The sequence below is a fragment of the Myzus persicae genome, unplaced genomic scaffold (assembly GCF_001856785.1).
Source record: "Myzus persicae strain clone G006 unplaced genomic scaffold, MPER_G0061.0, whole genome shotgun sequence".
Lineage (NCBI taxonomy): Eukaryota > Metazoa > Arthropoda > Insecta > Hemiptera > Aphididae > Myzus > Myzus persicae.
The window spans coordinates 97,481-123,730 of record NW_019104068.1 but is presented as its reverse complement, the minus strand read 5'-3'; the positions used below and the strand labels follow the sequence as shown (position 1 = coordinate 123,730).

The 26,250-nt window shown below is 30.4% G+C and overlaps 1 protein-coding gene across 2 annotated transcripts in view; it reads left to right on the top strand.

Moving 5' to 3' along the window:
- The window catches only part of LOC111038304 (fez family zinc finger protein 2-like), a 71,290-nt gene that overhangs the window by 25,343 nt on the left and 19,697 nt on the right, over positions 1–26,250 (top strand). The window contains exons 2-3 of one of the 2 annotated variants that reach the window (XM_022321347.1): positions 1,115–1,194; positions 25,198–25,911. In XM_022321347.1, the coding sequence (XP_022177039.1) occupies positions 25,198–25,911 (714 nt within the window). In that variant the 5' untranslated portion in view covers positions 1,115–1,194. The remainder of the gene's footprint in view (positions 1–1,114; positions 1,195–25,197; positions 25,912–26,250) is intronic. The other variant, XM_022321348.1, reaches the window with a different exon arrangement.

Sequence of the window (26,250 nt, the reverse complement as noted above, 5' to 3'; positions counted from 1 at the left end):
GTATACTCAGGCGTATTAGATGGTATATCGTAAATACTATATTATATAGTACGAGTATATACCGGGTTTAGTAAACCTTTAACCGACTATACCATGTAGAAACCAACATTTTTCTAAACATCGCCCCGGGCTTAAAATAATTTTAATTTTTGAATGATTAGATTCCTTGACAAATTCATACCAAATATTAAATTTTAAACAGTATATTAGTGTTACCTGGGAAACACCACGAGAAGGTTGACTGTATAGTCTCCAATAAGTGGTTTGATTTTTGTAATATTTATAATTTTTAAGCATATGCGATAACCACATGTCACAGCCTTTATAATTCTGTAATTGATTTTCTGTTGTCAGTTGTCCTAAAATAAAACAATTGGTTTGGAAATAACCTGGTGACCAAATATTGTAATAATGACTTACTTGATTAATATTAATAACAATATTTTTGTTCTTACTACTTAGTTTACCTTATTGTTTACCGTATATCTTCCTCGCGCTAGTCGGACTCAACATTTTCCCACAGATATAATGCGTGTACTCGGGTACCTTATTTTTTAGACTCTATTTCCCTGCAATCTCTTATTTATAAATAACGAGGGAGATGGTTTCATCAACGTTCATCGTGTAAACGCAAGTATGCGTTATAGCATATTTTAGTTTTAGTATGCGGATTTTGTTTGTATTCGATTTGTTTATTGCACACGGTAAACGATAATATTATAATCGTCAGTGGAGTTTAGACTGGCCTCGGGGCCACATATGGTCCCGGAGAAATTCATCGGTAAAGCACCAGCTTTAAAATCACTAGCTCGCGGGCGAGTATTGGGTTTGTTTAGATTGTTGCGGACATATGGCGAGATGCATATAATATTATAAGGATATAATAAAACCTATATATAATGTAGCTGTGTACATTAATGACTGCGATTCGCAGCATAACATATTTGCTGCTCCTCCCAATGTCAATATTATACATTGTATCTAATAACTTACAAGTGTATAATATAGATAGTTTTCCGCCCGATCGTCGCTTCCGAAATTTGCTCTCCAGTATACATATATATATATATATAACGGATAACATGTAATAATTATGTATATATATGTTTAATAGTCAAGTCCCTGGAGGAGCGGTGCGAAATCCCGGCGGCAAACATCCTCGGTGAAGTGGTGTACACGGTCCCACATAATATTGTACGTATACACATACCTACTGATTATTTTACTATCATCGTAATCATTATTATTATTTATCATTTTTATTTATTTTGTTACAAACGAACACAAACAGTGCGCATGTGTTTGCGGTAATCGGCACGAAGGGTCGACGCGCCCGCCGAGACGACCGCATTCGTCGTATTACTGCGGAGTGTTGTCGATTTATCGCCCGAGAGAGGGTGTAATCGCGGAAAAAACGCACACTGACACGCGTATACGCACACTCTTGCGCTTATTGAAAATGCCCCTCGGCGACGTTCCAGTAAATATGTATAACACGTGTAATTATCTCGTCCCCCTTATATTTATAAAAAAAAAAATATGTGCACATAAACACTGCTTGTATGGTATTATATATTATTATATACTGTATTGACGGTGCACATGCTCGCTGCACCTCGACCCGTCGTCACACATAGTCGCCCGCCACTGGTCCCATCGATGATGACATAATCGGTGCTATTGGGTTTAGCCTTTTATCCATATCACCTATTTACATACCTTATACCTTTTTTTCCATAGCTTTTGTTTTTCCGGTAGGTTTAAATGAGCAATTCAAACACAACAATCACGATGAACAAACACGTCGATGTAATAATACGCTCATGGCTCATACAATCGCACATTAAACATCCATAGGTACACATACAGTATTATAATTAATATAAATCTACCTAAATTATTATTTTGTTAAGAAGATCGTAACCGAACAGCTGGTTACTTTCGTATAATTATAATATATTATAGTATAATCGGCCTGCGACGTGAATGTTTCAATTTGAAAATACATACCATTTATTTTTATATTTTTAATTTTTAAATAAAGAGTCATTTACAACTCTAATCAATTATGATATAAAAACTAACATAAGTTATTAAAAATATGATTATTATTAATTATATCTATTTCATAAATCTATCCAAATCATCTAAGACTACCACGCAGTGAGAAATTAGCATACTATAACTACTAAACTAAATAGGTCAGGGGTCACCATCTAGAGGACAGTGAACACTTTTTTTATGAACCCTTATCCGTTTTTAAATTTGTATAGTATAAATATAGAAACTATAAAATATGTGTCATCTAAAATTTAGGTTACACGATAAAAAAATTATTTAAGTAATTGAAAATAATCTGTATTTTAATAATCATTAATGAGGGACAGCCAATGAGATTAAATTAAATAAATAATATTAAAATTTAAATCCGATAATAATAATAATATAAGATCGTGCCGTCTGCCTCAGAAGTCTGCCTGCTTAGGACGCGTGATAGTTCGCAGTAGGTATAAAAGCCGAATGCGGAGCGACGGACGAGTTCCGAGTATAGGATAGTGTTCAAATGGTAGTTTACTGCACTGTGTGTATTGATGTTCTGTTCGTTTTTGATATTTCTAGTTATTGTCAGTTTTTCTTGTAAAAATTGAATATGGAAAGGAAAAAAAGACAAGTAGAAGCCAAAAATCGTCAGTCTCGCCCAGAATGGACTGATTTATATTGCTTTACACTACGTAATCGTGTTGGAGCTTATTACTTGTCTGTTTGATTTGTCAACAAACAATAGCCATCATCAGAAGTTAAAATATGAAAAGACATTATGCGACTAAACACAAATAATTTGTGTGTAAAAGTTATTGAACCTGTTTGGACAGCGGAGAGTTTCTTAGGTTTCGAAATGGACGCTTATGGAAATTAGTTGTTAACCTCTGAAATAGGTATTTAGAAGTTCCTGTTATCAAACACAATGGGCAATGGCTAGATGTCCATATTGATGTATTGCATCCAATTGAGGGAGGTTCTGTCAAAAAGTTCAATTTAATGAAAACCCAAAAATTCCAGTCAAAACGTTTTGTCTTATGTCCATTAACCATTGTTGTGGCAAAAACTATAGATACTGTCCGTTCCGATTCCCATAAGCAATAATTGATCGAAAACAGCCATAAAACAATCCGTTTATATCACTTCATATATAAATAGGCACTATAGTTATACACAACCAAAAACCACTTATAAGTATGTTCCCTCCCTGAAGGAACTATGGCAATCTACTTATTATATAAGCACAGAAAAAAAATATTTGGATTAGAATTAACAATTTGAAAAAAAATAAACAAAACTATTTATTATTTATATAGATACCTATCATTTTATTAAATTCCTTATTTTTCAAACCTTTTTTTTTTGTCAATCATTGTTTTAGAAAGGATAAAATTTTCAACTTTGAGTTTGTTTTGGGTTATATATTTTAGTGGAATTTAAATATGATATTGCTAGAATCTGCGAATAATACAATAAGCATTACATCTGAGGAATTTTCCGCGAAAATTTCGTTATTAATAACATATTAAACAACGATAGCTATTATTATTTTAGTCATTTAGATAGTTAAATGCAATACTGGTTAGCCGGGTAACATCGCTAGTATTTAATAATTTGTAGGTAGGTACCTATCTACATTACCTTGTTCATAATAGTAAATCAGTGATTTTTATACTAAGTATATAACATATTATTATCTATTATATACTATCAGCTACCTAGAATTACAAACTATATTTTCAATTAAATAAATCCTCCCGAAAATAATTTTGAATACGTGTCTGTAATGGATAACACTCATTTTCTCATAACATTTGATTTGGAGTGTATCAGACAAGTTCAGAATATAGTATAGGTAGGTACAATTATTAATATAAATTATAATCAATAAATTGTGAGTACTTTTTTCGTAGCTTATATATTTAAAAAATTTATTTTCCGAGGCCTAATCAATAATCAATAATCATGTAACCATAATCAGCATTGGCAATCATGTACCGGTACACGTACCGAGGTAATGAGTTTTTATAACGACAAAAAAAAACTTTTGACTCAATACCTAACTATGAACTCTATATGTATAATATTATACAAAAATGCTGCACCCACCGGTCGTGTGCGAGTCAAACAGTGGCACGTGGACAAACAACGTCTATGCGCTCACACAATAGACACGCATATAATATTGTATACAAACCTAGTGCTTATGAGTCTCGTTAACTGTCCCGTTTCGCTGGCAATCGTGCGGGGGCGGACTGCTGTGTCGAAAAAATAAAACGCGGGACGACGGCGCGCCGCCGCGACGACGTTCAATAATATTGTGCCCCGGGGCCCGCGTGCGCCTCGCCAATTGCGTGTGTCAGTGTGTGGGCTCACGCATAATATCGCGTACATAGTTATTTATAATACTAATATAATGATAACGATAATGGCGATAGTAATCATAAATGTGCGGTGAGTGCTCGCGTGCCGTTTGCGCCTTTCGTGGGCGGATTCGCGTGGTGCTTAATTGCGCGAAAACTGCAAATGTATGTAATTTGGCAAGTGTTATAAATATAAACAAAGTATAATGATAAAAATCAACATTAGAAGAACATAGAACATAGATCAGACATAGTGATCATAGAATTTATTACTTTTACTGCAACATTTATGTATTAAAAACAGCATTAAAATCTGCTAAAGTTCATAAAAAACACGTAGGTACCTTTTTATCCAATGGACTACTATTAAAGTAAAAAAAAATCAATGCATTTAGATTCTGATCAGATGTTGAAAGTGGTTTTCCAATTTGGTACTTTGCAAAGAAAATTAAATAGTAGTTCCAGTTCCAAGAATTTCGGAAGTTTACAATACCGTGATATTTTTAATTATGATTTCAAATGCGATGTAAATTGATTCTCCACGACCGTATATATATATATAGGTACTACAGCATTGAGCTTAGTAGGTATTATGTATTATTAAACTTTGGGTGTCCTGAATAAATTTGAATTGTTTTAACATTTAACATTAGGTGACTATCAACTCTGCATCTAATTAAAAAATTCCTGATACCTATGGGCTATGACCTATAGCCTAGAATATATTGAAGTCCAGTTGCTGCGTAGAGAACAAAAGCCCGAAACAGATGCATGAAATTAGTTTTAATGAACTTGATAATTTGATTTTTTTCTTTAATACAAAATAACTGTAAATTATTTTTCTTAGGCACAAAGCACGAACCTACATTTATGGTTATAAAGTTTATAATATGTATTACATTTTGTACTGAATATACAATCATTTTTCTTTGTGGGTGAAAGTTTTGTATGTTTCACCTGAAAATGCGTTTAAAAAAGTTAGAGACGTAAAGTTGGTTGTAATTTGTTTGGCCTACAGGTTTTTATTTAACAAAATTAACTGTAACACATAAATAGTATTCGCTATTCATAGAGTTGTGCTGATTCTTAAATATACGAATATTAAATGCAAGTACCTACCACCACATAATTCACCATTGTTTCTCATTTAAAAATCCATTCGATTCTATAACTTCAGTAAGAAAATACATCATGGAAATTAATTACTTAAATTGGCTAATTCACTTTTTAATGTCTAACTACATCGAACTGCACCGCAAACTGTGCCTGCACCACAAAAAATAATAAAAAAAGTAAATAAACGAGGTTATCCGATCAGCAATAATATAGTCATTGATACATACAATTTCATTAAAAACAAAAAATAATTGAGAAATGTTATTTGTGGGGAAAAACCATCGCGGCGAGACACTCAGTATGTAAATACGTATGTATTATACTTTCGTAGTATCGGGGAGAGGGTCCCACGAGTGGGGTGGACCAAATGCGTAAACATCCGTAAAAAAAAATAAAAGTATAATAAAAGAGACGTAACAATAAAACGGCAGTGTCATTAGCGGCGGCGAAGAGTGCGCCACGGAAAACGCGCGGTTAATGGAGTCTCCCGAGGTTAAACGTTTCTTTTTGCTTTTTATTTTCTCTTGATCCCGACCAAATGTAAAATATTATTATATTGTGCACAGGCCCACGGTAAGTAGGTATGCGTGCTATGTAAATAATAGATATATTATTGGTTGCTGAAAATCCTATAGGTAGGTAAAGAGTTCGGTAAACTGCTGTCGCAGCTCAACAAAATATTAGATACAGTTGACTCTCAATAACTCGAAGTTAGGGGAGGAACTTATGAAAAACTTCATAGTACCAAGAGTTAATGGCTGGTTCGTCCTAAATGTCATTTAAAATTACTGAGGTGCACTGCCTATATATGAATATAATATCATTGATGACAAATCCGTGGCACGTAAAAATTAAAAATCCATTAATTATTAATATATTATATTTTATAATAATAAATAATAAGACCACTTTGTAAGATTTTTTTCGTAATCATTGACATTATCCAGAAATATATATTTTATCAAATCTGATCCAAAATACTGACTGACGGATAAATGCAGTGCCGCGCGTACTTAATCAAAAGTTACAAATCATAAACCAAATATAAATAAATTGGCATCAAGTGTGCAACAAAAAAAATCACATCATGCAAATTAATAATTAGTTATGCTATTATTTTTATGAAATCTCTCAATAAATACGTTTAAATTAAACATTTTTTCTTATTTATAAATAATATTTTTCGTAATTTAATGATGCTCAGAAAAAAAATCATGTCATTTTTGGCACTTGAATTTAGAAAATTAACTTATAAGTCAATAATACCGAACTGCAGGGATCTGCGAATAGGTTCGGGTATATATAGTTTAAACTAATCCAAATACTAATTCTTGATGAAGATTTTGTAAGTATTTGAAATTGTAACAGTTACAAAACAAAAAAATTGTGACTTTGTATAGTTAATATTTTTAAATTGCTATAAGACAAAAATATTTGGGATCTTGAATTGAACTGTCAGAAAAGTTCAAATAATTATTAATATTTTGAATTGCAATAATTATAATATGATTTTGATTTTGTTAACAACAGGTTTGACATAAAATCCAGGTTTCTCAATTATTTTAAAATTGATATCGTTAAACATATTGAATCAATAGCGAGCTAATGGTTCCTTAAACATGATTTGATGACCCATTATTGGTATAGATAAAGTTTAGTGTAACAAATCATTTAATGTAACTTATGTTTTATGTAACTTTGCGATAGTAGTCTAATCTTCTAAATACTTAATTTTGCACAACAACAAAAACTGACTTGTATTATATTGTATTAAATATTCTGTTTTAAGACAGTGGTATATTATTTCAAGGGAGAAAATGTGATTCTAAGCGAGGAATGTAGGTATAATAGTAATATTGATTTCACCCGTTGTTTCTTTTTTTATCGTTAAAGTTGTTACTATCTTTTCAGTGATCTCTTATGCGGGTACCATACACTTTTGAAAGTTTGAACTAACTATTTAAATTGAAAGTAATAGCAACAAAATATACACTTTAGATTTAACAACTAACTTCACGCATCATCGCGCTTTTGATGTTATGTGGTATCGCCTGCCGCATTGCTATAGAAATAATAATACCATCGAAGCGCAAATCGTATTCTATCATCGTTGTATACATACATAGATTATAAACGTAATCTATCTATATGTAACTATCCTGTGAGCCATAATGTATCCACATACCTATAATAATCTAAGACAACTGTACACGAATAGAATACACGATCAGTTTTCGTTGTTTATAATGCGTGACTCTACATCGTTTTTATTGAAGTTTTGATGACTTGGTATAGACTGTGTTATCTACAAATAGCATAAAGACACGCGACCCCGAGTGAAGGTACTCGTACAAACGTTCAACGGGCCCACGATTAGTATTTTACCTAATTGAAATAAACAAATAAGTGTTGTTGTTTTTTTTTTTACACCTACATCGCGTCCCGACTACAGTTGATGGAAACGTATGACTTGGGTTGTAAAATAAGTTTTAGTCAAAAATAATTTCAGTGTTTATTGTATCTTTGTAAAATGTCAAGTGTTTTAAGTTAAATACGCTTTATGTCATAAAATGTTCAGATTAACTCAATATTTTATGTGTTGGAATACTATTAGAATATTCTGTATTCTATTCTACTTTTTAATTTTTCTAAGTCCAGAAGTATGGTTTGATCAGAATTATTCTGAAGTCTGAAATATAATTCCAAGAATAAGGCTTAAAAGTGCTCACTCGAGCTTTGGTAAATCACTTCTGAATATGGAATTGTTTTTAACTCTATTTTAAATGCGAATTGTCGTTCCCACGGTAGAAAATCGAAGCATTTTTACTGCTATAAAAAATGATGAGAAACAGAAAAAATTTAAAATTTAAAAAAAACACACACTATAAAATCAATACATTCATTGCTCCACTCAGAATCTAAAATTAATCTAAGTAATATGAATTTTTTTTAAAGAATTGTAGTAAATATACATTACACAGTACACACTGATAATTAATAGTGAAAAGGAAATCCAGATTCTTAATGTCATGAATACCTAACATAATGCTCGAAAGAGCTAGTGTTGAGACTTTGAATGTAGATATTATGTAGATATTGGGTATAAATAGAACCTATCTCATTTGTTGTGCCCCTGCAATTTGTTCACTAGTAAGTAGTTGTTTATCCCTGCTACACATACTCATATAATTTTAACTCCCAATAGTTTTTTTTGAACCCAGTACCCACTAAGCCATTGACCGCCACCTAACTGAAAAAAGAGTGGGCACTCGCCCCCCTAGGGTTATGGGCACGATTCCACTGAGTAACGGATGTAACAATCGTCAACCTCACGGATTGACCACAATTGTGTGCTTATACATCTACGTTATCGATTGAATTAGACACTGAGACAGTTGTTAAAATAGTATAATAATATTACAATAATATCACAATACATACTCTCATATTATAATCGCTTATCATTGTCACATATGATTATGTAGTTGTATACATTGTGGTATATATTTTAATAATTCCTTTGTTTGGTTACTAACCCTTTTGTACTCTTTCACTAGTACACTACCCTCGTATCTTAAGATACCTATCTTGCTTTCTTTAAAAGAGTGAAGTTAATTTATTATAATTCAGGGTAGACTACTTTTATAACCTGTGAGGTTCAGTCATCTCCGTGACAGCGTTCGTATCAGAAGTATTCTAATTGCTACTTAGCTCTCCTGTGCATCCAAGGTAAATGGCTGTTATATAGTAAGTTAATGTATAATAATCATATAATAAGTTATATAGAACGTCAGAGCATGTAGAACTCTACTCGTTTTTCCGGTAATACAATTTTCAAACCGTTTATTCGTGTTGATATTTGGCCTTAAATATTTTATTACAAGGTATGTAATTTTGTACAATTATTATTATCCATATGATTTATTTTATTATTGTTATAAGTTGTAACTATCTGTACATGATATAATTTTATATTTCATGTACTCGTACTTAAGAGCCAATTGTCATTTAGATCTATAAACAGAAATAAAAAATAAATAAATTATAAACAGCCTGGGTAAATTGTAATTTGTATTTTTGTGGTAGGTACATAGTTATATTATTCAGATTTGACTAGGTTTTTGAGACAGTTAATAATTATTAAAACGTATCAAAATCATTTTATAAATAATAATATTTCACAGATAAAAAATTATTAATGAATCATTTTTTAAATATAGATTTAACCCTTCTATTAACATAAATCAATAATTTGACATAATTTATAAGTTAAATCATATATAATTATTATAACTAATGCAAATTAGAAAAACAGTTATATATGTATTGACTTAAAGAGTATAAAAAAATACGGCAAAACTGCAGTTTTAAAAATTGAATTTTTCAGTATCAATTTAGTTATCAGTTTTTTTCTGCAATCTACATTATAATTTAAAAAATGCTCTTGTTAAATTATAATCAATTTTGGGGACAGTGTAGTTTCTACGCAGTACAGGCACCAATGAATTTGTAATTTATAGTATACAAAGAGTCAGTGTTGGGGTGTAACTTAACTTAAGTATAATATAGTTACTGTAACGAAATTACTTTTAAGTAATTTGATGGTAGTTTAATTATATTTTATTGAAAGAAATGTATGTATAATTTAAGTTACTTTTTTGTAACTAAATTAATATATTACATACTACTTTATTTTGGTTTAGTACATTTTTAGAACTAATTGATAATATGTGTATTGTGTACATATTAAAATATATCATACAAGTACCTAGTATAATTTATAAGAACAAATGTTTGAACTCTAATTGTGTTGTTATAGTTATTAATTATTTGACGATAAAGTGTTATTTTTAGTATGGAAATCTTAACTACATTGTTTAAAACAAATTTAAAAAATAAAAAATAATTTGTGGGAAAATAAGTATTTATCTGTTAATAATTTCATATTGTTGATTGTCATTATTAAGTTTATGTATTGTCGTATTGACAACATTGTTATTAAGCTCCAATGATATTTTTGAAAAAAAAGTAACTCCTATTGTAATTGAGTTGTCTACTTTATAAACTGAAAAGTAATGGAATTTACCATATAAAATTAGATACTTAAAAATAATTTAGCAATAATATTTAAGTGGAATTATACTAGCTATATTATATGGATTCTGAGCAACAGTTCAGAATGTATTTGTTATATACAATACAATAATGATTATTATTTCTTATTATATATCATGTTCCGATGAATAAATAGGTAAATAAAAGAATTCTACAAAAAATTTCTTTTATAAGTAGTATTTAATATTTATCACATTTATTGAAAAATAAACTTGATAAATCTCAAATGGTTAATGGTCACGCCACCGGCATGCCAATCGGCAGACGACGATGAGGAATGAAAACACAGTCTGTAGGACTTAAGTGAGTCTTGAAAAATAAATTGTTTAAAAAGTGAGATGGTTTAACAATTCATGTTACGATTATTAGAGCTGAGAACTGTATTCCATTAAATATTAATTATAACTTTTGTTTTAAGCAGTAGCATAAAATATCATTGTGATATTGATTTATTGATTTAATATAGGTAGTCATAAATGTATTTCACTAATATTCTATAGTTAAATAACGTTTAAGTAAAACTTAAAGTGTACATTATCAATAAATGTTTATTTATATAATGAAATATAAAGCATTTTTAATGAATACAATTTTATTCAATATTAGTGTAACGAACGATTTCTACGGCATCATATAATATAGTAAACCTGGGTTTATGCATTATTCCTCAGTTCATGTTAAATGATAATACAACATTAAAATAATATTTAATAATACAACTACCCTGCAGCATTCTATATTATATTATGTAATAATATAACTTTATAGCGTAAAAACGGTTTTCGATTAAATCCATTGTCATTTTAATAGCAGTGAAAATTCCTGTTTGTTGACATTGACATAATATTGTACATTTGTACCCTATTCGTAGATCGTAAGTCATAATTTCATAATCATAATAATAATAATAATAATAATAATAATAATAATAATATTATGAGCAGCGCAATCGTAACACGTCATTATAACACAATATTTATATTATATACTCACATTATACGATAGCTTTAATGTTTGCGTTATGCCGTTATAACGTCGAAAAAGGGACGACGATTGTGCGAGGCGAGCAATCAGTGTTAGGACCAACAAATAATCAATTGTACTATAGGTTTTATTTTTGTTTTTACGTTTTAACCCAATTGTTTTACCGCATCCGGTATAACCCGATAATTAATCAAAAGCAACGAGTCCCCGCAAAATCCCTTTGATTCCACATGTCATCTGCAGGGGGTCGAGTGTGACCGCGCCGCGGCATTTCGAGTGGCCGGCAGTGTACACTGCCGGATAATAATAATAATACAAATTTCACTCGTTGATAACACAATTCGAAATCTGAATGGTTTACAAATATAAGTATAGCAAGCACACCGTATACGTGTATATAATTTATATTATTATATAAGTGGGTTATATCCAGTATACACGTCACGACATTTATTCCGCCACATCGAATTTATATTTTACTTCGGGTATAGTTAAAATGACGAAAATAAAAGCAGCACAAGAAAAATATCGAAAACTCTAATGTAGAAATGTGTGAAACGTCGAAAATGTCACACTTTTTGTTTGATCGTTAAGTTTATTATAAATATAATATTTGTAACTATTATATTATAGTTAAAACGATTATCAATTATACCAACATAACTACCTATACTATTTCAGAAAACTATATAAAATATAAGTGATCACTTTTATAAGTACACCTAATTTATGTAGGTATCTAATAACTTATTGTTCTATATGCTTGAGTTATCGAGAAATAATTTAGGTAAGTTGAAATAAAACTTTTAGATTAGGTACCTTGGCTACATACATGGGCAATGGCAATAGGTGCCCGACCTCTTACTCAGCGATCAGCTCTCGTGATGACCTTTTTTTACATTTATTTAAACGACCATGCTGTTAAAAGGCAAACATTAAATTATAATACACATGTTTCGTTTATGCTTGGGTGATTATTATAACAAACGTTTAAGTCTATTTAGTTTTTAATTTTAGATTCTTACGGGAGCAATTAATTTACAATGATGTGTGTGTGGTTTTTTTTTATTTGAGTCTTTGTACACGATAAGTAATTTAAATAATGCTTCAATCTTCAACTTCAGTATCTTTTCTGGTAGCAAAGTGAGTTAAGTTAGTGCATTTGAGAGGTCAAAATTTAAAATTCCCAGTAGTTTTCATAAGAGAAAGGAAAACAAAATTAACGAAAAAAAGGAATTGGTACAACTCTAAAAAAAAGTTCCGTAGATACATCAAAATTCATTTCCTATCCTCCATAAAATCTTCAAAATATTTTGACTCATTTAGAGCTGTTTACAGACCCCAATATTCAATTTTTTTTTCTATTTAATTCAAGGCTCCTGATTGGTGTTACGATATCAGTTGAAAAATAATAAAAATACATAAGCATAATTATTAAGCATATAAATTTTAAGTTCAAATTTTGACAAAATTATATATTAAATGACCAAGAATAAGTATTATGAATAATTATGAAGTATTAATTTTAGTTATTTTCTTGTAATTTAAAAATATTATTCATGAGTACTTGAAACTTCTAGAGTATATTATTGTTTACAAATATGATAACATGCCGCGAACTGGGTTTTAATTGGAAGGTAGACCTTAATAATTAAACTATTTTAATTTTTAAATAAACATGTTGAAAAAAACAAGTAATATAAGATTTCTAGTAAAATTACAGTGATACTTCCATAGTTCTATCATATGAAGAATTTCCGTTTAACACAATTTCTTATTAATCAAAATATATTTGGAAAACAAACCAAATTAATTTAATTCTATCTAACAACATTTCATATGCCACGAAGTTTTTTTGCTGTCCATGGGCAATAGTTTCACTGTACCTATCTCATAATCTCATATGTCATATCTGATAAAAATAAAATCATTTTTTGTGCTTAAAATGTTTTTATAATCGGAATTGTGAAAAATATCAAAAATGAAAAATTGACCTAAAAAGCTATTAAAGGTTAAACGAGACAAAAAATATGTAGAATGTAAAAATATGATAAAAAATTTAATTCGTTATCTAATTCAAATTTCGGTTTAAGAAAGCTAATATTTTTTTTTTTACAAAACTCTGAAATCGCTCTGAGTGATCAATTAGTTTCAATAGGTTACCAATCTCGTTATGTAACGAAAATAAAAATAAAATACTTTTTCCACTGAATGTACAGTAGCTATTATACATTTGTAAATACCTAATGAGAAGTCACTGTATCGCCTGTATCATTCATCTCGCATTTATTGATTTAAGTAAACCAAGTTTCTATCGCTATATTTTTGAGTCAATACTCATTAGGAATATTATTTATTATTTTAATTTATTTTAAACCACTTAGTACTTACCTACGATAAGTTTTTAAATTTTGTTATTCAAGCACAGATCATTTTTACATCATATAATTTTGTGATTTTTAAGTAATTGAATTATTATGTTTTATAATAAATAATCTATGAACACGTTTTTTTGGTTCAGCATATACTTAGGTTAAGGATTTAAAAGGGAAAAATAAACATTCGCATTTTCTGTCCCTATATGCATAAACAACATTTGCGCATTTAATTTAATTGGTATATTCCGATCGATGGCGGTAAAAGTTTCGTGATTTTGACCGGGCCCATTTTGTGGTGTAGTGTCTAAATTAAAAAACAATTAGATACCTACCCAGGTAATCAAGACCTTCTTAATAGTATTTTTACACAAAATGTACATTAACTATGTAGGTTAAAAGATAAATTTCTATCCATTACAACATTTATAACGTTCATAAGCTGTGCGTGAAAAACAAATAAAATAAACAGTTGATGTATTAGTGGGTACAAAAGTTCATAAGTAGGTATGATATGTTTTGTAAGTGCACGTGGTCAAACCGTCAAACCAAACTTATGTACTCCTTAGTTGTAGCTAAACAATTGAATTATGATAATGACGAACTGAAAAAAGTAAATATACGTAGATACACAATTGGATCTCACAATTTTGCATACTTCGTAATTTTGGGCCTGATAAATATCTCTGCACTAGATTACTCGATTTGTTCGTTCATGGATTTTAAATTTATACAGTAATTAGAAAATAACATTACTACAACTTAAGCCATTATTCAATTGCAGTTTAGGTAGGTAGATAACTTTTGGTACTTTGTAGTAGAAAAGGAAAGCCCAGTAGTAAGGAGGTGAAAGACTAACGTGGTTATAGCCCTCCGGCCTCTTCTATGGGACGTGTATACTATATGTACATTGTACACTATTTATTATCTTACGAATTTAATATTTATTTTACTTAATATGTATGGGTGTTCCGTAAGCGTAAGACAACAAATTAACAATCACATTTATCACTAAATAGTTTTTTCCAAATTCTCCAAATACTTTTTTACATCTTACTGTCGTACGAAAATTCCTCCCTTCAGGGGCGAACGCAGGAAAAAATTTCGGGGGGGGGGGGAAATTTAAAGTAGGTTTTCATTAATATTATAATTATTCATAATGTATTACACTTTAACTATTTGTTTTAGGGCTTTAGGCACTTATACTACACATATTATTATGCATATTACATATCAATATATTATCATAGATTGATAATTAATCATTAAAATTTGTCAATTCAATTTAAATTATAAATAATACGAGTAAATACTATAATACGACAGTCGACAATCAAAATCTTAGTGAATAGCGGTAGGTACAGCGAGAATGCGATATATGTCGTGTTTGACGTCCGTTGGCGGTGTGGTATATACAATGTCATTGGTTGAACAATGATACAATTTCTAGAATTATCTAGATTTTAGATAAGACGGGTCTTTGCGAATTTCCCGTAGACGGTAATTACACTCGTCATCTGTCTACATTGCGTACATCATCGAATTGGCAGCGACTGATGTCGATCAGTTATTAATAAATTATAACATACTGTCATACTTATCATACATTTTAATGGTAATTTTACTGTATACATTGATTTACAAACCCCAGGAGAAGGGAAACTTTTTAATAACTAATAATTTATTTTAATTTTTTTGAAATTTTATTAGTAATACATTTGTAGGTCAGATAATTTATTTTTTGTACCTGCTATTTCGGGGGGGGGGGGGTGTAAGGAGTGTTTAGCTACCCTCCCCTCCCCCCTCCTTATACAAACTAAAAATCCTGGCTACACCTCTAGAAGGTTCACCTAAATAGTTCAAAATATCAACAATAAATTATTCAAAACATATTTGATGAGTATAACATTACGATGAAAATAATTTGCACATTGCACTCGGTATAAAAAATGTATGCAAAAATTTTAAATTTAAATTCGTCCTAATTGTGAAGTATGAAAAGGTATAGTACTTAACAGCCGGGTATAAATTACCTATGTATATGTATATTATCATTAATGATATATTTCATCACAACATATTAGTGATGGCATTTACGAACACTGGTTCAATAAATATGACATACACATTCGTATTAAAATATATACACACGCCATAAGTATACAAACCGTTTTGACATTCCAATGGGTGTCAAAAAATAATATTTTCTGAAAAGTTTAACGCATTTTTGAAAATTGTGTGATTAGCCGTCAAGTGAGAATACTCGAGGCTGACATACAAAATGCTTTTTTATTTATTTTTTTTTAATAAGTTGGTACTGAATGCGAATGACGTGAATGGGAATGCATCGATCGAACCATAAGGACACGACTACATACCTATAGACGCGTATTTGCAGCCATCGTCATTTTTTTAGAAAAATATTTATTGCCCTAGCGTTACCCCGATTTCGTAAAGAATACTACATTCAAAATAATAATATGTATAGGTAGGAAACTTAAGTTGGAAAGTTCGATCGTCTTTAACTGTGCTTTTATACCTCCGCCGATTGAAATATTCATTTTTTTCATAGCTTTATTTTTCAGAACAGGGTGGCATGTATTGAAAAATAAAAAACACTCGAAATCACTTGGAATTTGCGTGTCGTAAACACATAAAGGAAAAGGATCGTCCGGGATCAGAGGTTCCTTTATTATTATTATTATTTTTATTATTTATAAACTATATACATATACACGCTCGTACGTGTGTTAGTAGAAGAAAAATATTCGTATTGAACGTCAAAACACTCGTTGAGTAGTAGTTGGATGGATGATGGGACTTTAATCAAAACAAAATGCGTTCAGTTTAGCAGCAAGTATTTGCCGACGTCGTCACCGCCCCCTCGTTTTTTTATTTTTTTTTATTATTTCAAAGGCCAAGTACCTGCTGTATTAGAACGTCGTTGAGCACGCACTGCTTTCACTGCAGTTTGCTGTTGCCGCCGTCTAAGTAAAGAATAATAATAATAAAAATAAAATTAAACCCAACATACATATATAAGTATTACGTATGCTAATAATTATTTTGTTCTTTTGGACGGAACTTAAGTGACAGGCTTTTTAGTAGGATCAAAGACCATTAAAAACGTAATGATGACTTTCTTCGTTTCTAGGAAACTTTTACATAGCGATCCACGGCCGCATTAATGTCGATTGTACACTATACATAATTATAATATTGCATGATAATTTATAGCCTTATAGATATAATATACGCGTGTTTGCCTCGTTTATACAAAGGTACTCCCACTTCAATACTCAATATTATCCTTACGGCTCGCACAACTATGTTGGAACTTAAGACACAAATAACAAATATAATGTATCTCATACCGTATATCCATCCTCTACCTATATAAACTTAAAAAATGTTATTGAAAAATAATGTTAGTTTATTAAAAGTAGGTACGTTGCAAATAAATATTGCCTAGCGATTCAGTAGGTATCATAGTCGCCTTCTAGTATTAATTTTAACATTTGAATTCGGTACTATACTTAAAAAATGTATTTTATTAATAACCTAAAATGTCATTTTTAATACAGGCGTTTTATTAGGCTCCTTATTAGTTTGACTTTTAACGTTATATTTAATTTTTATTATTTGTAAATACATTTAAATGTTCTATAACTTGTATTATTTTAACCACCTTAAAAGTGAAAAACTCTGAGTTCTTGAGTTTGATCAACTATTGCTGGTATGCATTTGTCTCGATACAATAACTTTCTTGAATATAATGATTACTTTTTGAAAAAAATATTTATAAATATGCATTGAATTTAAAAATTACATTTTTAATACAGGACTATTCATATCCTCTGGTTTATTGTGTGTTACTACTTACGGAAGGAAAAACTTAATTTGTTTTGTGTTCAATTGAAATGTACAATTAATTGTATTTGAAATGTTTACTCCTAATATCTGAACCATAATAACAATGTAAAAAAGTTTTGGTAAAATCGTTGGTGGAGTTGATAAACCACCTTACTGATCTTAATTCAGAAGTTATTAAATTAGCGTAAATGATTTTATTGTTCGTTTAAATATATTTTGTAATAAATACATAATTATAGGTATATAATTTATCATAAAAAATGTATTGTTCATAATTTTTTAATTTCTGCTTTTTTTATAAACATGTTTTGGGAATTAGGGTGATAAAATCAAAAATATTGATATCAAGTAAGCTTAACGACAAATTTGAATTGGTTTTCAGAATTCTTACCGCTTCACTGGATACCAGTGAATACAATATTATACTATATTCCAATTGAACCCCCCTGAATTCCTACATTTACGGGAAATGGTAAACTGCGGCAAAATTAAGCTTTTTCTACAAAGCAATGTAAGCTGATGATCAATGTATCAATGTAACTTAATTTTAAGTAAACTGTGACAAATAAAAATGTTACTACACAATCTGCAACAAAAACGATAAGATATATTCTACAAACTGCAACAGTCATTTATTTTATTTACCTACTATATACTTTATACTGTATATACATATCGATACGATAACATAAATTATATAGGTACCTAAAGTCCTAAATCATATATACCTATGTGTTATACTGTTATTATGTAAATATAATTAGGTATTTTCGTTATTTAAGACCAATTTAACACAGTATGTCTTATTTATTCCCATGTCTTATAATCACTTATTTTGAATTCATATTTAAATTCAAATTTAAAATTGTTTGCCATTTTGGCTAAACATTGTTATCCATTCAACGTTTAATTAAATATTAAACTTCTTAAACTACTTAGACTGACATCTAACACTTATAAGGAGGTACTAAGTAATACATCACAAGTAAAGAAACTGATATTTAGTACCTATGTTGCGTTATAACTTAAAAATACACTTTACCAATTTGTACTCAACATAATATGATAAATTATTAAACGATATACATAGGTATGTAATAACACATAGGTTAGGTTAGGTTAGGTAATAATATGGATTATATTTATGATTTTTTTTTTTTTGCTGCAGTTTACATTCAATTGTGTTACGCAATGACAGAAAATCACTTCTTTAACTAAAGTGTACAACTGTATTTTATTTTTCATAAAAGAGATAAAGTTATAACCACTAGATAGTGGGTAAATGAAAGTTCCTACACGATAAAAATAGGTTCCTACGTGGAAAAAATTAAATATGTATAAGCGAATTTTCAAAAATAAATATATGATGATTAAAAAATATAATAAAAATCACATAATGCAAAATTTCATATTTTATGAGGTTAATTTCTAAAACTTGAAAATTTAACATAATCGTATTGATTAATTTTGTTCGTTGTAAAATCTGAATTTTTTTTATTACTCCAGTTCTTTTTACTGTTTTCAATACTGCAATGTTTGTCTTTTTTCTTTATTTGGCAGTACACATACCATTAACGGTATATACACTCCATTGTTAATGCCATGAATCGTGTATAATTGAGTGTAATATTTATCATTTTAGTTAAAAGTACCATCCATGTACAAAACATCTAATTCTTTTAAAAAATCTATGTTTGTTTTACATGAAAAAATAACTATTTCATTTAGCGCATTGCTGATATATACAAATAACTCCCTCTATTTTTTTATGTCTAATAAACTTAATGTTTCGTGAAGTTTTTTCTTGATATCGGTAGTTTGGGGAAACAATGAATCCTTGAATTGTGAATATTCTTTGCTTTGAATTATAAATAGGGTGAAATCAAATCTTCTTTGGTAGCATCCTTAGTACTTATTTTTATAGGTATTATTTTTGACGGTTTTTCAATTATAGAGTCTACAGCTTTTCTTTTGTAAGAATTACTTATTTGTTGCCTTTCTTAAAGTGCCATCACTCGCATGACTATGTGATCAAAACACGTTTTTTCTGTATTAACTGGGCATTTCGACCTGCAGCATAAACTTTCGCACTAAACTTATTTATACACAACGCCACGTATTTTCATTTTTTTTCAAAAGTATGATGTTTAAAAAATGTAAAATCATTTAAAACTAGCAGTTGTTTGACTTTTTCACTCAACATGAATGATACATTCTCGCTCATTGTAACGGATATATACAGATATGTGTGGACACACGGGTGTTTCGAACAATAGGTACTAACAAAATTTTTGAGAAAAATAACTAGTTGTACATTTTACTATGTAAAGTTGTAACTAATAATATATATTTATACTATATAGATTATCAAACCTAAATCAAGTTCTGTATCGTTTTTACCCGTAATGAAAAGTCTTAAATATTTTTAAAGTTAAAAAATATGGATAGTAAGATATTTTATCTTTTGCCCTACGTCGAGTCGGAATACTATTATCAGTTTGGAGCTTGTCGAATTTTCCCGTAATTTTGAATACGTTTTGCTAAATGGAGTGTATTTGAATGTTAATATTTGTTAAATATACCAGTGTATAAAGTTTCCACAACATATTAAATTTTTTCCGTCGTGTATGAATTAACATACGTACCTGATTTTTACCGTGTAGGAGCTTACTATTCCCCTGAATAATAGCTAACTTCTAAGAACCTAAAGAAATATACAATTCATATAAATATGAGCAAGTGCAATGAATATTTATAATCTTTGGATAAGCCATGACTATATATTTTGATTAAACAATCAAAATCAAGACCAGTTTAGTACCTACTACGTAGTTATAATGATGATAATGCGTTGAACAAATAGTACAATTAATATGATAATTTTATTTATCTGTATGTATAGCCTGATTAATGATTTACAGATTTTAAAATAACGAGTATAATGTGTCTCATACCGTATTTTTTACGCATACTGCACATACATATGAGTATTTAAGCTTAAGAGGACGCTACACCCGTTGTGTTGTCTTCATCTTATATAATATATACATTTATAGATGTAAAACATTGCAAAAACTGTTTTGCGCAGGAAAGAACCTAGAAAGCATTGTACTACATTTTCACCACAAAAAAAAGAGAACTTTCGTTTTTATTTTTTCGATAACGAATATTATTACTAAATACTAAATTTACTACAAAAAAGTTATTCAAGTTTGAAGAACACAAAATAATGGATTCTGAAACAATAAAACTTTTTTCGTATAAGTTATACCAGAAAAATAAAAATCATACATCACAGAGAATGTCCTCAACTATATTATACATACATTTGGAGTCTTAATTACCACTACAGGCTAAGTGGTTTTATCTAGCGAAAAATAGTTTTTGGTATGTTCTAAATTTGTAAGATGGAGACAACACATGTGAGTCTAACGTCTTCTTAACACATTTCGTCAAAAAATAATGTTCGTTTATAACGTTCCAAATAAACAATGATTCAGAAGCGACTGTGGTCTTCCTAGTATTTTAAACATTTAAATTGGGTACTATACAGAAAATATTTACCATAGCTTTTTTAATCTTCATTAATTATATTATTTTTGAAGTGTGTGATTATAGAGTAGAATAGATAAAAATATATCTGTCACAATCAACTTATAAGGCAAATTACTATATTTTAATATGATTTTGGAAAGAATAGTAGGAATAGTCGAATATAAAACTATTATTGCTTTAACAAACCGAAAAACCTTAATTGCATCAACTGCAATAATTATTGTTAACATTTTTATTTATTTATACTAACAGTATTTATTAGTCTATTACTTCAATACAATTAATTTGTTTAATTGTATAAACATGTGATAGGTGGGTAGAGATAAATCCTCACACAAGGGAAAGAACAAAATATTTTAACAATTCACTTTTAATACAGTGCCACCACTTAGGGGTTCAAAAAAAAAAACTGCCTAGGTAATAAATTATAAAAAAAATTAGTTTTAAAACACATTTTTTTATAATAAAATTCACTTGGGTAAATGTTAAGAAAATTACTATTAAAAAGTTTATTTTTTGTTATATTAATTGTGACTCAGAAAATTCTTTATGAATATTATATTATCATAATTTATGGTGAAGGTTTAGTCACTTTCGATGTTTATGTTTTTTAAATTTAGCTAAGGGGTATGGATTAACTGCTGGGAACTGCTAATGATAACGAGAATATTATAAATTGGGTAAAAATTTACAAAATATGAAATCATAATATAAATTGCAGGAAATAATCAAATGGAATTATGAGGGGGTTAAAATGATGACAATTTTACAAACATTAACCACCCCCTCAAAACCAGTCACTCGGGGCAATGTCCATTGTCCCTCTCCCTAAAAACGGTCTTTACTTAATGAGCGTATAAAATGAATATTAATATTTATGAGTCTTGTCTATCGGCGAACAATCGCATAGGTTTTAAAATATGTAGGGAGTATGTACAATGATGTCTGTTTTTCTGGATGAAATTCGAAATACGAACTTAGAACGGTCGTACGCAAACATAAAATCCTTTAATAAACTTATAAGTGCACAATGAGTCGATGAATCTCTACGGTTTCCGGTGGCGGTGTTGAAACCTGGATATGATTCCGATTTGTCTGTAACCAGGATTAATCAAGTGTATGCGAAACAAAAAATAACCATTACCACTGTATATGAATAATTTTTACGATTTACGTACGTTTTTGATACTGAAAACAGGGTAGGTATAAGCTACACGAAGTAGTCGGGTCACTTCTCTTTACAAGGACATATTATCATTATAGACATAAATTGGAAAATAAACGAGAACATCCGTGTAAATAACTAATACATCACTCAGCTCAGGAGTGAGGATCTAGAATAAAATGTCTGAATTAAAAAGTGAACATCGTTTTCTTTTCCTATTTCGTTGACTGTTGTTGGACATTACGGGAAACATGCATTACAGGAGTGCACGCTCGCGATACACGGCGGTCAGTTACCGGAAATGAAAACCAAACACGATAATGACCTCTGTCCAGTGATGGTTATCAAAAACGGAAGACCCGCACATAAATTTTGGTCGTTCAGTCCACCGGGCGTGCATACGGCATCAAAGCTTTATACATGCATATATTATACAAAATTATATTATACGCACCACTATATTATAACATATAGTTTAATAGAAATACACGTGGTTCTCAAACTATTTGATAGCGGAGTCCTTAAGTTACTGTAAAAAATCTACAAAGCCTCAATTACTAGAAATGTCAATTTTGAATCACAACTAATTTGATTCCTAATTTGTTTTCTTTATAATAACAAAATTAAGACTCCGAGGAGAACAACGAATATACTGGTAATACAATGTGTGTGTGTTTTTAATTGGACAAAATCAAGAATATTTGAAAATTATTTTGTGGTAAAAGTTTGGTAAATTTTTATTTTTTTATACCTAAGGTTTGACTTAGAAGTTCTAATTCAAGTTTTGATGGAAGTCAATATTTCTTAGGCAAATAACATTTTAATATTATTTATTTTTACTTTTTTTATACTCTATTACGTTTAAAAAATATTTAGACTAATTTTAAGCTATTTATATGTGTTTAATATTATTTTAGTTTTATTTAATTGATATTGAAAATATTTAAAAATCTTGAAAAATTAATACAACATCGCTGATAAGTTGTTATTATAGTAATTGGAACACGGCTTTAGAACCACTGGTTTAATATGCATTATACTACACCTACTATACACACACATATTACATATATTGTATATACTCCGTTTGAATTAATTATTGTATTGTTAAAGGTACCTATATAGTATACTATACCTAATAATATATCGTTATAATATAATACGTGTGGCTCGGACCGTTATCATCAGATCCTAATCCGCACATGGCACACCGCCGTCCCGATGAAAATATATGACCACATTATAACTATATATTATACTGCACGTGAATTACAATACGTGTACATCGTAATAGCGATAATAGCACACCGTGTACAGAGGGTGGTCGGAAGACAAAAACTCCAGTGAGGGACGGATGGTGAATAAAAAACAAATATCCATTACCCACACCCCGGTTACGGAACTAATTGTGTGGCATAATAAGGGAGCTTGCCTTGAATAGGTTATTTTGCTTACTCGGAGTGTACCTACACTGAGCTATATACGTATATAACACGCGCCATTATATTGTAATGTATATAGGTGGTACGTGTTATCGCGGTGGTTGTTTGAGTTATTTAGAAATGCGACGCTCAAAATTCGCTTACACTCAAAATTGTTTAAGTACAACGAGTGTTTGTTCGTATAAGCCATTTAGTAAAATCGACTTTTTGCGAAAAAAAAACTTTCAATGTAAAGCCGACCTGCCACCATCCTGTTAAGTTTCATTATTATGTACGAACCATAAATGCAGTTAACTTCAATAGACTATTAACTATAGTACTATACAATTCCCCGAATTCTTAAAATATCTGTAAGGATAGGAAAGGTAAAAGAAAAACTAGAATTTTTACGATTTTTAGATTCAGAGTGGAGCGATAAATGTATTGATATTTGGTATTATACAGTGATGTATGATTTTTTCCTGACTGGCGTCATCCTTGAAAATGCTTGGAGTTTCAACTTAGTGAATGAGCGGTTTCTGGTAGATAATTGGATCTAGTTGATAATTTGGGTGGTCAAAAGTAAAAAGTTCATTGTACGTTTCAAAAAAAAAAGCTGGGAGAAGAAAATAAATTAAGTAATTTTAATTACTTATTATATTTTTCGTAATAATATTTTAAATTATGATTGTATTATCATTCTTGTGAAATAATTCTAATTGTGCTTAATTGTACAAAACATTTTTTTTTTTGTAAAACTGTATTTTATTATAATTATTCCAGAAAAGTAAAAATACATAAGAATGTTTAATATGAATGGGGATTACCTTTCTTTTTCTGAGTTGAATAGCTATTTTATTCTTTTTTTGGAAATCATCATACAATTTTGCGCCCACTCAGATTTGCACCTAGGGCGAAGACTTACAGATGTACATGGTACACCCCACAATCATATCCCTTCCAACAAAACGAGGTACACCAAAGCTAGTATACTTAGGTAGAGATTAAATTTTTTGATTGATTTAACTTGCACATATTATTATGAATACTAATAGACATAAATATGCGACCAATTTAATCCTTACGTATTTGCACTATTAATATTATTAAATAATTCGATAAAATTAATTACCTCGCTTGACCCTACACATTACACTAACTATACCTAACGTGGCGTTTGTGTGTTGTAGATGATTTTTTCGCCAGCAAAGGCCATGGATTCGGTAACGTCAATCGGCAGTAACCGGGATGTGGACGGTTTTCGAAAAAAGTACGGTCCCAAGTCGACCGACTCACTGACGTTCTCCATCGCCCGCATCATGGAACCGGACGTCCGGAAACAGCCTAGTGCACCGGCGGCCGACTACTTCCACGCACTCGAATCGGCGTTCAAGAAATACGTGCCGGCGTTCAGATCCAGTCCGTTGCAATCCACGCACTGCACTGCCAACGCCAACGATGGACGGACTCCACTGACCGTCAACAACAACGACCGTTATTTATCGACTACGATGACGACAACGACGACAGCCGTGCAGCTGTTTCACTATCAGCAACATTCTAGGCTGTCCTGCACCTCAGAAGACAGACCTACTCATTCCCGCCCCCAACCACCTCCGCCGTCATCCGAACTTCCGGCTCTCACAATACTTCCGGTGCTCCCCGCACTTCCGGTGCCACCACCACCGCCGCCACCAACATCACATCAGATGACGCTCGGGCGACTCGCCGCGACCAAGACCGTTCAGTCGCCGTCCGGCGCCAAGGAACTGTCGCAGGCGGTCACTTCTGTCACGCCAGTTAAGACATTTACATGCAACCATTGCGGAAAAGTTTTTTACGCTCATTACAACCTGACGAGACACATGCCAGTTCACACAGGCGCCCGACCGTTCATTTGCAAGGTATACATTATAATTTACAATTTATACAATAAATTACATCCTGCATGCATGATTCCCGCTATTCGAGATTTCCAAAAGGATTTCACGAATAATACATTAACTACCCACAATATTGCTGCGTACGTCGTAACTGCAGCACCCGAATCGCTGTTATTTGATTTTTAGATATCTTGGATAAACCTTAGCAAATGATATACTTGGGATAAATCGCATACGTATTAAAAGACTTCTACTACAATTATTATATAGTTATGTCCTCTCTCGACAGCAATAAACTCGCAGGTCTCAAAGTTATTATCAATCTATAAACCTCTTTTAACATTAATTTGGATTTATTTT